Below are 15,945 nucleotides of genomic sequence, written 5' to 3' on the forward strand. Positions count from 1 at the left end.
TTTATTTTTTATGGAGAGTTGGCCGATGCTTGTGAGAAGTTTCCCCCGCCTTTGTTTACGCTACGCAAATTGTTTTATTTATTTATTTATTTATTTTATGAAGGTCGAGGTATCACTTGGTATAAACTTTCTGAGGAGACGGAAGGTTTATTGAATTTTTTTTATTGTTTTATCATTTTATTTCTGTCCTCGTTACATATATGCTGACACAGATTTACGTTGACTGATATCGTAGTCATGGAAAATTTATCGTGATTTGAGAAATAAATTGACGAAAATCTTAATACTGATATGTTCCATAATTCATCTAATTTCATATTTGTCCTCATTACATATAAATTGACAGATTTATATTGACTGATACCGAGGCCATGGAAAAATGATCGTGATTTGAGAAATAAATTGACGAAAATCTTAATAGTGATTATGTTCCAATTTCTTACAGTTTCTATACCTAGACCTAGACCACGCCTTCCTAAAGTTACGGGGGTGCTTTGAAGCAAGAGACCTTGCTATCATAAGGCCACCTTCATCTAAACCATTTTCGTGAGAAATATCTCAGTCCTTTCACTAACTCTGAACTTGGACAGTTGGCCTTATGATATGTAATTCCCTTTAATAACTGTAGCTTTGTATACCATATCTGTTTACGTATAGGAGTCCTTTTATTTTCTTGAGAGTCTGTAGGATGTAGGATTTCCCGTCCTTTTTAAAATACTGGGGGACAACGCGTTGAATCATTTGTTGTAGCAACTGCTCGGAATGACTTCTCCAATATTATTTTGCATACGGGTGGATACCATTAATATTGCAGTTTGGGCGGTCAGGCAAATGATTCTGCTTATAGCTTATCTTTCTTTCTTCTGTCTGTGTGTCACCTGGCCATTCTACTTTCTGTACACTCTACTTTCTTCTGCCTATGTGTCATCTATTCATTCTACTTTCTTCTGTCTATGTGTTATCTGTCCATTCCACTTTCTTCTGTCTATGTGTCGTCTGTCATTTCTGCTTTCTTCTGCCTGTCATCTGTCATTTCTACTTTCTTCTATGTGTCATCTGTCCATTGTACTTTCTTCTGTCTGTGTCATCTGTCATTTCTGCTTTCTTCTGAAGATGTGTCACCTGTCCATTCTACTTTCTTCTGTCTGTGTCATCTGTCATTTCTGCTTTCTTCTATCTGTGTCATCTGTCCATTCTTCTTTCTTCTGTCTATGTGTCGTCTGTCCATTCTTCTATCTTCTGTCTATGTGTCGTCTATCCAGTCTTCTTTCTTCTGCCTATGAGTCATCTGTCCATTCTACTTTCCTCTGTCTATATGTCGACTGTAATTTCTGCTTTCTTCTGTCTATGTGTCATCTGTCAAGTCTACTTTCTTCTCAATATGTGTCGTCTGTTCCCTCCCGAAAAGTCTTTCTTTAAATGCCATCTGTCCATTTTTTTTTCTTCTGTCTGCGTATGTATTGTTTTGTGTGGTTGTGAGTATGTGTGAGTGGGTGTGTGTGTGTGTGTATGTGTGTGTGTGTGTGCTTGCGTGACTGAGAGCAAGATATATACAAGTCAAATGTTAAAGAACATGCCTGTTCCGTTTCGCTATTTGTGCATTGCACGATACCTCGTGTCAACTGTATGTTACATCTAATCCTGCAGTGATTTCTCGTTACCCCAACGAAATTATTAACGTATTAACGGCAATTCCATCTTGTTTTACGAATATATATATATATATATATATATATATATATATATATATATATATATATATAATATATATATATATATATAATCCATAGCCCAGGTACTCTGCAGTTCGCTGTGAATTTTTCCTTTCATTTTTAAAGAATATCCGTATAATGTATAGTCCAGTTACTCTTTCGCATCAACGCCCCGAATTTTCTCCTTTCATTTGAGACCAAATTCCATTCGAGAAAGAATCCGGACAAAGCTGGAATAAATATGCTTTGAAAGGGAAATTGCTCTTGCTATTACCAGCAGCTGGTCGCATTCCATACAATTGCTCTCCGCCGAGATCAAAGGCTCAGTTCTCCCGACGTCTCTTTCAGTTCCTGTCGTTGTAGCGAACGACAGAGGGCGCCCTTTCTCATAGTACATTTTCAGCGGGGGGCTTTTAATGGCGCTGAACAGATTCTAATTCTCTCTCTCTCTCTCTCTCTCTCTCTCATAGTGCATTTTCAGGGCGGCTTTTAATGGCGCTGAACAGATCTCTCTCTCTCTCTCTCTCTCTCTCTCTCTCTCTCATAGTGCATTTTCAGGGCGGCTTTTAATGGCGCTGAACAGATTCTTTCTCTCTCTCTCTCTCTCTCTCTCTCTCTCTCTCTCTCTATCTCTCTCTCTCTCGTTGATGAATTATGGCAGGTCTTTCAGCATTGGTCTCTGTCATTCTTTCAGTAATTATTCTTTCGATAATTAGCGATGCACCGTATCTGAATTGTTCTCTCTCTCTCTCTCTCTCTATGAGGCAAATGACGCACGCAAATTGAGGACAGTAAGGGCACAAAGACCTAATGTCCAGGAGTTTTAAATCCATCTTATTCTCTGCTTGACTGACCCCAATTGTAAAACCCCTTAAAGGGTTAGTGCCATCGGTGTATCTCACGTGATGTACTGTAGGCATTACCTCAGGTTCACTGCTGTATCCCTTCTGCCTCTAGGTGCAATCCCTTTCATTCCTTTTACTGCACCTCCGTTCATATTCTAGTTCTTTCGTGTAACTTTCCTCGGTGATTATCCTCACAATTGCAAAAGGTCTTCTTCCTGTTATACCTTTCAAACATTTTTATTCTCAATTTCCCTTCCAGCGCTGGATGACGTCAAGGTCCCAGCGCTTGGCATTTAGCCTAAATTTTATATTCCAGTATCAAGTCACTTCAAAGTGTAATGAATTATCTTCCGATAGTCAATTTTATATCCCAGTTCCAGATCTGAGTCAGTTCCAGATGTAATAAAATTATTTTCAGATAGTCAATTTCATATTCCAGTTCCAGATCTGAGTCAGTTCCAGATGTAATAAAATTATCTTCCGATAGTCCAATTTTATATTCCCGTTCCCAGATCGAGTCATTTAGTTTCATTTTCAAACATATTTCCAGTTCCAGATCTGAGTCAGTTCCAGATGTAATAAAATTATCTTCAGATAGTCAATTTCATATTCCAGTTCCAGATCTGAGTCAGTTCCAAATGTAATGAATTATCTTCAGATAGTCCATTTTATATTCCAGTTCCAGATCAGAGTCAGTTCCAGATGTAATGAATTATCTTCAGATAGTCAGTTTTATATTCCAGTTCCAGAATTTAGTCAGTTCCTCAGATAGTCAGTTTTATATTCCAGTTCCAGACCTTTGTAAGTTCCTCAGTTAGTCATTTTTATATTCCAGTTCCTGACCTTAGTCAGTTCCTCAGATAGTCAGTTTTATATTCCAGTTCCAGACCTTAGTCAGTTCCTCAGTTAGTCATTTTTATATTCCAGTTCCAGACCTTAGTCAGTTCCTCAGATAGTCAGTTTTATATTCCAGTTCCTTAAACCTTAGTTAAGTTCCTTCCAGATTATTCCAGTTTTATTAATTCCAAATTCCAGACCTTAGTCAGTTCCTCAGTTTAGTCATTTTATATTTCCCATTCAGACCTTAAGGTCAATTTCCTCCAGATTTCGTCCATTTTTATATCCAGTTCCAGAAACCTTAGTCATTTTCCTCAATAAGTCAGTTTTTTATATTTCAGTTCCAGACCTTAATAAGTTCCTCAGATAGTCAGTTTTATATTTCCAAGTTCCAGACCTTAGTCAGTTTCCTCAGATTACCTCAGTTTTATATTTCAGTTCCAGGACCTCAATTTTAGTTTCCTCAGATAGTTCCAGTTTTATATTCCAATTCCGACCCTTAGTCGTTTTCCTCAGATAGTTCCAAAGTTTTATATTCCAAGTTCAGAACTCTTAGTCAGTTTCCAATTAATAGAATTATCCATATTAAGTCATAACCTTTCGCTATCGTTAGGGAAAGCTTTAAAAATGGCTGCAAAAATATAATGCTCTGTTTTCCTTCGTAATTCTTGACATTTATGCTCCTCTGTTCTGTGACCTTTTTAATTTTCCCCCTAACTAAAGGTTACGCGTGATAATCGGATTACCGGGAATCCCACGGGAATCTTAGGAATGCGAGTAAGAGGGAAAACTCAAACAGTGACATTCCTGAAAAATGTGTGGAAAATTTATTCAGTTTTATTGTTATCGGTTCTTGTGTGGTAGCAGATGTTTGTTTTTGTTTGTGGAATCTACAAACATTATTTTTTAGAATAATCATCTCTATGGTGGCTTGCATCACTTTTGATTAGGATGGTTTTAAATCTTTAAATCTCATAATACTTATTATATATATGTGTATAAATATATATATTTATATGTATATATATATATATATATATATATATATATACATGTATATATATGTACATATGAATACATAATATATATATATATATATATATATATATATATATATATATATATATGTATGTATGTATGTATATATATACATATATATATATACATATATATATATATATATACATGTATATATACATATAATACATAATATATATATATATATATATATATATATATGTATGTATATATACATATATATATATACATATATATATATATATATATATATATATATATATATATATATATATATATGTGTGTGTGTGTGTGTGTGTGTGTAGATATATTTTTTTTGTACTTATACATACATACATACATACACCTAGCAATGCACACGATTCAATTTTTCCAGCGGGAATCTATCGCGAAAAGAAATAATCATAAACATATATCCGTAAAAGCGTCCCAGGACCAGGCAGGAGTCAGTTCCTCTCCAGCCCCGAGAGGAGTAGTTCGGCGTCCTCCTTAAAAGTCTCTTGTCGAAGTCCTTCTCCTCCCCCGTCTTGGTTTTGCCCTGAAGCCTTTTTTCCTGGAGGGGGAGAGGCAGGGGGAAGGGGAGGGGAGGATAGTCTGGTCTCTGGAGGGTGAGGGAAGGAGGGGGAAGGAGGAGGAGGAGGTGGCCCAAAAAAGATGTTCAGTCGAAAACGACGATTGAAAAACTTCTCTGACCTACTCCCTTCCTCAGAAGATGCCATTTTTTGGAAGGATTTTGGCGTCTTTGGCACCTTCCCCCTCCCCCTCCCCCCGTCCTACCTTCCCCTCCATCCCTCCCTCCCTCAAGGAAGGAAGGAAGGAAGGAAGGAAGGAGATTGAAAAGGTAGAAGTTCATGGTCTTTTTTCGATAATTTTAGAAGTCATATTTTGGGAGGATTGTGGTGTCTCGAGCACCTTCCCCTTCCCCCTTCCCCTCCATCCCACTCTCCCTCCCTCCCTCCCTCCCTCCAGGAAGGAAGGAGATTGAAAAGGTAGAAGAAGAAGGAGTTTATGGTCCTTCTTTTATGTAATTATAAATATAACGTATGAATATATAATGTAAACATTAATGAATATTAATTTTTATATAAATATTTTTATAAATAATTGTAAACACGATTGAAAATATAAATATTTAAGACATGACCTTCAATCAAAAAATGTAAAGCAAAACACCACAGATATTGAAAAAAAAAAAAAAAAAAACCCTGAAATAGAGACTTTCATTTCAAAATCTAAAAACTTTCGAAAGCTTATGGAAAGGATAGGAAACGATTCCGAACTGAGGAAATATTAAAACTCACCCCCCAGACCTTCTTTTAATGGAGTCGGTTTCATTCTTCTAACTTCCAAGTGTTATATTTCAGTGGCCTTCTACTTCCAGCTTATGCAAATTGAGGCAGACTGAAATTAAACTTTGGAGCGCGTATGTGTGTGTGTGTGTTTGTGTGTTTTTATGCTAAATAGCCTTGCATAATTCTCCTGAAGTATGGTATAACTTAAAAGAGGCGAATGTGTGTGTTTCTTTTTTTCCTTGCTCAAGTTGAAATTACATATTCATATGGATATTGCTTTCTACTCGAGTCGAGGGCCATTTCATGCAAATGCTCAGAAAATTGGTGGCTGGAATTAAACTTTGATGTTTATTAGGCTGGTCTGGAAAGCTGGAAGCGTGTTGCGGTGGCGTGTTTGTGTGTGTGTGTGTGTGTGTGCGTGTGTAAGGGATATGCAATATGCAAATGTACAGGGTGTCCATAAAGTCCCAGTACCATTATAAGTATTTATTGTCTATAATGGTACTGGGACTTTATGGACACCCTGTATTTTAATGAAAGGAGAACACTTTTATGTCTCATGTGTCTTAGAGCTTTCAAAGCCGTAGTGGTTAGCTTCGTGTGTCATTTTGTTTTCTTTACTGTGGGTTCTTCTGTGTTCCACATTAACGAGAAAATGACGGGATCATAAATAAATAAGTTTTGATAAATTGAACATTAAACATCTGTGTTGTTTGTCTTATAAATTAAAAGATTTATTTTTGCAAAAGGTTAGATGATTTTACAAACAAATTTCGTCCTAGAATATCAAATGAGTTTATTCACATATACATATACATACGCACATATATATATACATACATAAATCTCAAATATGGAACCACAATACCCCACATCATCAAATTCACTCGCCTCAGAGCGGGGCACAGGTTCGAATTCTGGCCGGGCAGATAGGGCCCTCGTGGTACATAGTAATTTCCTTTGGCGGTAAGTAAAATGAATTCGATAATGGTTTTATATCTGGGAGCGAATATAAATATAGTATATATATACTATGTATATATATATATATATATATATATATATATATATATATATGTACATGTATATATATATATGTGTATGTGTGTTTAGGTAAACAAGATATTGGAATAGTGCATACGTCAACAACCGCTTGTTTGTCTGCCTTATAGTCCCTCTTATTAAAAAAAAACGCCCTTTTCAAAATGAGAAAAGACCAACGGGTCAACGATCCCCCAAATAAAAAAAAGGGGGGAACTCTCTTTTCCTGAAGAAGAGAAGAAGAAGAAGAAGAAGAAGAAGAAGAACTCCGCCCCACAACAACTGCCGAAGAAAAATGAGTTCGTAGGGCGCACTCCTTGTCGGGTTGTGGCGGGGTTGTGGCTGAAGAAGAATAAGAAGAAGACGAAGAAGGAGAAGGAAAAAGGATAAAGAAGAAGAAGGAAAAAGGATAAAAAAAGAAAAATAAGAAGGAAACGAGGAAGAAGAAGAAGAAGACGAAGAAGAAAAAGGCGACGAAGAAGAAGGGAAAACGGAAGAAGGAGAGGAAGAAAAAGAAGGAAAAAGGATAAAAAGAAGAAAAAGAAGAAAAAAAGATAAAGAAGAAAAGGAAAAAACGAAGGAGAGGAAGAAGAAGAAGGAAAAAGGAAGAAGGAGAGGAAGAAGAAGAAGAAGGAAAAAGGATAAAGAAGAAGAAGAAGGAAGGAAAAAGGATAAAGAAAAAGAAGGAAAAAAGGAATAAGGAGAGGAAGAAGTAGGAAAAAACGAAAGAAGAAGAAGAAGAAGAAGCTAAAGAAGAAGAAGAAGAAGAAGAAGAAGCAGCATATTCATAAACTCCCCCTCCACCCCCATCACCCCCCCTCCCCAGCTATCATAAGGAACCCGAATCTCCCAGGTGGCACCAGAAATGGTGCCACACGGTGTCATATTCCCCGTGTCAAGGGCGCCCTGATTTGGGACCTTGTGAAGAAGGTCCCGTTGGGTCCAAGTCGTGTGAATTCCGGCTACTTTCTTGAGGTCGCTGTTACGAGGGGGGGGGAGAGGGGAGGGGAGGGGGGAGGGAGAGAAACGACTTCCGAAAAACTTTTGGGGACTCGAGGGGTCGATTTGATTGGTGAGAGAGAGAGAGAGAGAGAGAGAGAGAGAGTTAGAGGGAGCGATGGGAAGGCCAAGGAAGTGAAGAGTAACTAAGGAGGAAGAGAGAGAGAGAGAGAGAGAGAGAGAGAGAGAGAGAGAGAGAGATAGGAAAAGGAAAAAAGAGCGGATAGACAGAGATAGAGATAGGAAAAGGGAAGAGAGAGAGAGAGAGAGAGAGAGAGAGAGAGAGAGGGAGGGAGCGATGGGAAGGCCAGGAAAGTGAAGAGTAACTAAGGAGGAGAGAGAGAGAGAGAGAGAGCGATAGAAAAAGGGAAAAGAGAGAGAGAGAGATATAGAAAAGGGAAAAAGAGTGATAGAACAAGGGAGGGAGAGAAAAGGGGAAAGGAAAAGGGAGAGCGATAGACAGGAGAGAGAAGAAGGAAAAGGAAAAGAGAGAGAGAGCGAGAGAAGAGAGGAAGAGCAAAAAAATCAAAGAAAATATCGAATATAGAATAATTACAAACTAAAGATTTATATGACAAACACTTGAAAAAGAGAGAGAGAGAGAGAGAGAGAGAGAGAGAGATTAATCCACTGACCATCGCATTTGTAACGCCACAAAACGCTCATTACGTTTCAATTATGTGTCGGGGGAATATTTTCATATTGGGGAATTACCTTAGAATTGCCTTACAAAATGACTGGACAGTAGACTGAAGGGAATATGTATATATATATATATATATATATATATATATATATATATATATATATATATATATATGTGTGTGTGTGTGTGTGTGTGTGTGTGTGTGTGTGTGTGTATGTGTGAGTGTGTGTGTTCCTTTAACCGTCTCTATATTCATATCTACCATCGCCCTAAAATACTTAAATTCGTACCACAATGTGCCAGTCCCTCCGAAGATGTCCTGAAAAAGTCGAAACCGGTCAAGATTTAATTTAAAAAAAATAAAAAAAAAATAAAAACTTTTATTTACTTATTACATCCAATTCTTATACAGTGTAAAGACAAAGTTTACTTAAGCATATCCTGATGTTTATTCAATATTTTTCTTCTTCATTTTCAGATCCTAGAAGCGAGTCAGCTCCCAGGATACCCGAGATGGAATCCTTGGTTCAGGTCCAGAGAGGTACACCAGCCACACTCCTTTGCCCTGCGCAGGCGCATCCCACGCCCACGATCACGTAAGCATACGAGAGAGAGAGAGAGAGAGAGAGAGAGAGAGAGAGAGAGAGAGAGAGAGAGGATAAGGTGAAAGAGAGTCTGTTGTCTTTAAGAATTAATTTTTTTGATGGATACTGCCAGATGATATGTGTGTGTGTGTGTGTGACTGTGTGTCTACGTGCGTTCATTATTGTAATGATAAAGCCAGGAGACAAATCATTATTGCAACCAGTTCAACTAGTATCTACTGACATTTGACGCAGTACAATCACTTTCATTAATGAAACCAGACCAAGTCTTATCGCCAGAGCTGTGAATATCACAATATCACTGACACTACTCTAGAGAGATAATTGACCTTCGTTCACTCTCTGAAGCTCTGAGATCACACTGAAATCATTTCTCATTTAATTGTTTTGTTCACACTTTTTAAAAATGTTTGATATAGATGACCATAGCTCAGTCTTTTCATGTACTGTTGTTTTGGTAAGAAATCTATGTAGTCTTCATCTCTCTTGTCTTTGAACGCGGCTTATTATTATTATTATTATTATTATTATTATTATTATTATTATTATTATTATTATTAGTATATATATATATATATATATATATATATATATATATATATATATATATATATATATATATATATATATATAATTTCGTCCTCTATAGTAGCAATGTCTTCAAAATCATTTCCACTCTTCAAGTTAATGTCCACTGAATAATGCCTACGAGGTGGCAGTTTCATTTAGAGAGTTTTAAAATGGCATTACGCTTTGTAAACACTTGCGTTTGGTAGTTATGTTTTCGGAATGAAACGACGTACTTTTAAATACGTAGCTATTAGTTAATACAATCAGAAACCCCATTAATTACAGATAAGGAATGAAACGTAATTTACGTGAATTTGAAAATACGTTCATCTTTGCTGGATTTTATTTTTATAAAAAGAAAGATTACATATTGTAACGCTTTCGTTTGGTAGTTATGTTTCTTGTAAAGAAGCAAACACGTTGAAATATGAAGGTGTTCGTGAATGCAGTGAGAAACACCACTAAGTGATTTTCAAAATATATTAGTTATTCGTAAAGACAATGAGAAACATCACCAATTCCAGATAAGGAGTGAAACAGATCTCGCGTGATTTTGAAACTACATTAGCTGTGCATGAATACAATGAGAAACATCACTAAATCCAGATGAACAATCAGACATATACTTTACGTGATATTAAAAATACATTAATCCCTGCTTTTGAGAGTAAGTTTATAAATCCCTGTACATTAATTTGATCTGGATAATGATGTCATACAGCTGGTAATTCCATACATCAAGAAATTACGAGTCAACTCAAAGAAATTTTAGAGACTGCGACCGCTGGCTTGGGATGGAAATAAATCATTCATTTCATCCCGTGTAATCCCAGTGGGATGAAGACGGTAATCCCAGAAGAGAGAGAGAGAGAGAGAGAGAGAGAGAGAGAGAGAGAGAAGGGAAGAAGGAAGAGCGAGAGAAAGAGGGGGGAATGGAGAGGGACAGAATGACAGAAAGACAGCAAATACAGAGAGAGAGAGAGAGAGAGAGAGAGAGAGAGAGAGAGGGGGAGGGGAGGAAGGAAGAACGAGAGAACGAGGTGGGGAGGGAGAGGGACAGACAAACAGCAAATAAACAAAGAGAGAGAGAGAGAGAGAGAGAGAGAGAGAGAGAGACAGACAGACAGACAGGCAGACAGACAGACAGACAGATAGACAGCAAATAAAAAGAGAGAGAGAGAGAGAGAGAGAGAGAGAGAGAGAGAGAGAGAGAGACCATAAAGTGTCTCGTTAAGGTGGATTACAAAGATGGCGCCGAGGGCTTAGGTAAATCTTCCCCCGCTTAATCCGAGTCACTCGTCGCCTCTTGACTTTTTATTATTATTACTATTGTTATTTTCACAGCTTGGATTTACTCTTCAAAGTGGCTAAATAAAAAAGATTTCTTTTGTGTGTTTTTTTTAAGTGTTTTCGCTTGTATGACAATGGCTTCGTTTTGTGCTGGTTTGTTAACCACTAGGTACATTTTTTTGCTTTTCGTAAAGTTAATTGAGTGAATTTTTTAAAAATTATATGATGACAGTTTTGTCTAGCTTTGTAAGTAGACATATGTACGATTCCTGTTTATATTTTAAGTAGAGATAAATAGCTAGACACGCACACACACACAGACACATATATATATGTGTGTGTGTGTATGTGTATACATACATATATATACACACACACATATATACATATATATACCCATCAAATAAGCATAAATTCATTACGTTCGTTGTTCATTTAACATCATAATAAAAAAAAGATACAACTTTGACATTCAAACTTAATAGAGATATTCCATTTTATAATACTACGGCCGCGGCATTTTAATTCACTTGTTATTATTGTCATTTCTGAAACTATTGTTGTTGTTGTTGTTGTTATTGTTGTTATTGTTGACATTATTGATAACGTTGCATCACTTTAAGCCGCCCTCCCGCCCCCCGCCCCCACATTAGCTATAGTATATCTTTCTTCTTAAGGAGACCTGCTTCTGTTTTTGGGACAATGGCGACCTCTGAGGGCGCCTTCAAACGACTTAGTGCCCCCACCCCCACCCCCTCTCCCCGGGTAGTTAAACGTGATGATCCTTAAATTCGTCCTCTGGCGGAATGAGAGGGCCATGAAAGACGAACCGAAAGTAGGCACAGTTTCTCTCTCTCTCTCTCTCTCTTTTATAGAATGTGGTATAATTCGTTTGGCGTTGTGCTCTCTCTGTCTTCCGGTAATTAGCGGTATACTCTGAGTAATTCTCTCTCTCTCTCTCTCTCTCTCTCTCTCTCTCTCTCTCTCTTACCGAAGCAAATCGGTACGGTCATGAAGCATTGGGAACGATCTCTCTCTCAGGCATGGAAACAGATAGAAGGAATAGCAGAAAATATCATGGAACTAAAAATATCAGAAAGAGCAAGCAGAGGTAGATTAATAATGCCCAAAACCATAACAGGAAAAATAAGGAAAGCACACAGGACATTAATCCACTACTCACCAGCATCGATAATGCAGCGTCTATTCAATGCGTTGCCAGCTCATCTGAGGAATATATCAGGAGTGAGCGTAGATGTGTTTAAGAATAAGCTCGACAAATATCTAAACTGCATCCCAGACCATCCAAGATTGGAAGATGAAAAATATACCGGAAGATGTACTAGCAACTCTCTGGTAGACATTAGAGGTGCCTCACACTGAGGGACCTGGGGCAACCCGAACAAGATGTAAGGTCTGTAAGGTAAGGTAAGGTCTCTCTCTCTCTCTCTCTCTCTCTCTCTCTCTCTCTCTCTCTCTCTTAATCACCGTCGCTCTCTCTCTCTCTCTCTTACCAAAGCAAATCAGTACGATCATGAAGCATTGGGAACGATCTCTCTCCCTCTCTCCTCTCTCCTCCTCTCTCTCTCTCTCTCTCTCTCTCTCTCTCTCTCTCTCTCTCTCTCTCTCTCTCAGTTGCAGGCATAGTCTCCCTTCTTAATTAATTATTTGAGGCGCTTTGTACAGTTTATTACAGCTTCAGACTTCGGAGAGAAACAAGAATCAGTCTCGTCTCCAATAAATTTAATCCTAAATGCCAGTCTGCTGTCAGCTGGGTCATCGTATTCCTAAAGTGACCTCCTCTAGTCTAGGTCGTAATAGGTCATTCCAGCGGGAATAAACTGGAACGATTGGCTGGAAGGATTGTAAAAGAAAAAGAATCTGTCATTTGTTGTTTCATGTTTCAAGGCATTTTGAGGAAACTTTTGTAAAAAAAAAATATATATATATATTATATATATATATATATATATATATAGAAAATAAAAATTTATAAAATAAAAAGTATTAGAATTTTTTTATATGCATTTTAGTGAACTTCTGAGTTTCTTTTTAATGTTCAAAATGTATTGGGGTATGTGTAAAGTATGTTATGTTTACGCACACATACTTATTATATATATATATATATATATATATATATATATATATATGTTTATCTATAAATATGTATGAATACATATATAGACAACCAGACCCACACACACACACACACACACACACACACACACATATATATATATATATATATATATATATATATATATATATATAATATATATATATATAATATACACATGAATAATTATCACATCAACGTGATTCATATAAATCATTCGAGCTACAAAATGTCCTTTAATATCTAATTCGCTCTACCTCGGAATTGATATGTTTTCATATATGTACCGAAAGGGAATTTTTAGTTGATGATAATTTCGTCCCCTCATGGGATCGAACCACCGTCCAGTGGACGGAAACGAAATCAGGAACGGCCAGTGACGTTATCAAGTCGGGCAACGTAATCTGTCAACAACAACAATCTTTGTAAATTATATCTCGCCTATACAGTACAACCTTAAAAATAATACTGCTTCTTAATTTATGTAATATATATGATAATAAATAGTTTAATTTACATTTTTACCTATCTATTTAATGTATATCCATCTCTCTTTTTTTCCAGCTGGTACAAACAGGAAAACGGAGTGGACATCCCACTGTCGCTCGTGGGCGGCGCGGGCGTAGCGGGAGGAAGGCGCGTGGCAAGGGTGAGGGCGTCGGGACCCATCCTGTATTTCCTGACCACGGAAGACACCGACGCCGGAGATTACCGCTGCTACGCCAACAACACCGAGGGCGTGGCTGTCCTGAGGGTGAGTGATCAGAGTCATTCTCCCCAAGGGCGCGGGAAAATGAGGTCATGTCTTTTTTTTTTTTCTTTTTTTAGCCGTGAGAGGTCAATCAGTTTCAAGTCTCTCTCTCTCTCTCTCTCTCTCTCTCTCTCTCTCTCTCTCTCTCTCTCTCTCTACATAGGGCTCTGCAAGTGACACAATTCTATAGTGACACTCAAAGTTCTTTGCTAGCAATTTAATTTTAAAAACGCGAGAGAGAGAGAGAGAGAGAGAGAGAGAGAGAGAGAGAGAGAGAGAATTATCCACATTAAACAAAGACTCACACCTAAAACTCACTCGAAAAGGGGAGAAAAAGAAGTGTGGCTGAAATGGCCGTAAAAAGTAATGAAACGCAGCCGAGATTTTTGTTGTGCGGTGGGGGGTGGCGATAGTGACTTGCCCTGCCTCGGTTCTCATTGTGAATGAATAGATTAAAATGGATCTTCAGAGAACCTTTTAGCAAAGTCGAGGTCACTTTTATATCTAGGTGCAATTTCCTACAATTCCTTTTTTTTTTTTTTTTTTATTAACCTTCAGCTGTGACCTTGTGACCTTTTCGTTTTTTTGTTTTTTTTTTGGGGGGGGGGTTGCCAGTGAAGAAGTTTGGCCAAGGGAATTTTTTTTTCACGTTCATAGAAATTCTCAAGCAAGGGTAAACCGATTTTGATTGGGAGTTCGTGTATATATATATATATATATATATATAGATATATATATATATATATATAGATATATATATATATAGTATGTATGTATGTATGTATGTATCATATGTATATATACATAGTATATATATACTGCAGATAGCATATTATAAAGCATATATATATATATATAAATATATATATCTATATATATATATATATATATATATATATATTGTTACGAAGTGCCAAGTATCTGATTACTACACTTTACCATTCATTTAATGTTACCTCACAAAAGCCAGACACCTGAACCTCATAACACATTTAAGCGACTGAATACTCTAAAGGCAACAGTGATCCCTTAACGCTTACCAGTATTGCAGAAATTCAGACTAAGTTCATCAAAACAGGTGTGAGGGTAATCTGTAAGTAAATTAAATTAATCCAAAGGGCATCACTCCATCAACAACTTTAAAACTTTAAAAGTTTAGGTATTTCCCTGATTTCAAAAAGTCTAAGTACTTCCCTGGTTCTAAGTCACTTCAAGTAAACTGAAGGAAAGCAAATCAATTACCACTCTATGTTTCTACCTATCATCAATATAATCAAAATAATATATACTGGTTTAAAATTAAAAACACTTATAAAAATTTTAAATACAAAAATTTATTATCAAATTCAAAATTTATAACTGAAATTCACAATATCAGGGAAAATTACTGTTACTTGAAAACAAAGCAAAGTTTAATTAATTCTTGAATCAAATTAAGTAAAATTAAATCAAAATTAATTTATCACAAAATTCAAGAAAATTAATTCAATTGAAATTCAAAAGTGTTAGGCAATAATTGAAAATTTGAAATTAATTCACAAGTGCTAAACAACAACAAAACTTGAAAAGAATTCTAAGTAAATGCAAATTAATTCACAAGTGTTAAATTTAATCAAATGTGCAATGATTAAGCAATGAAAATAACTAAGTCAATTAAATTGTAAATGCAAATGAAAACATAAAATAAAAAGACACACTTCAATAAGAAAATGATAGTGTACAAACAATGGAACAATCACAAACACAAAAATACGCAATGTGTAAAAGTGTAAATGTTTTCACTCAAAACATTGTAACCAACAGTTTTTACCAAACCTTCATAACCACCTGTTATTAGTTATTAGTTAACCACTGTTCCTAACAATCATTAGTTAATAGTTGCAACTAATAAAAATATAACACTCTTTACCTTTTTGGTATACCTCAAGGTTCTATGATCTAATGAAATCTTCTTCCCTTGCGAAAACTGGACTGAGATGACAAAAAACGTACTTGGCACGAATGCTTCCAGTAGCTTCGAAATCTGACGCAATCTTCACGTGGCTTTGATCAAAGACATACGCGTACAAGATGAGTCTGTTAAAAAAAAGACGTACTCTACTCAATTGAAACGGAGGCTGAGCGACAATTAAGATTGACATGTTTTGATAACAACGCAAGAGTCGAGCTCGCTATCAAACATATTGATAGAATAGGAAAG

At 36.5% G+C, this 15,945-nt stretch overlaps 1 protein-coding gene across 1 annotated transcript in view; it reads left to right on the forward strand.

Annotated features, from left to right (window-relative positions):
- The window catches only part of LOC135212486 (cell adhesion molecule Dscam2-like), a gene marked incomplete in the record, with an annotated part of 596,569 nt that overhangs the window by 494,061 nt on the left and 86,563 nt on the right, over positions 1 to 15,945 (forward strand). The window contains 2 exon segments of the mRNA XM_064245964.1: positions 8,889 to 9,006; positions 13,559 to 13,748. Coding sequence (XP_064102034.1) covers positions 8,889 to 9,006; positions 13,559 to 13,748 — 308 coding nt within the window.

The sequence above is a fragment of the Macrobrachium nipponense genome, chromosome 41 (genome assembly GCF_015104395.2).
Source record: "Macrobrachium nipponense isolate FS-2020 chromosome 41, ASM1510439v2, whole genome shotgun sequence".
Lineage (NCBI taxonomy): Eukaryota > Metazoa > Arthropoda > Malacostraca > Decapoda > Palaemonidae > Macrobrachium > Macrobrachium nipponense.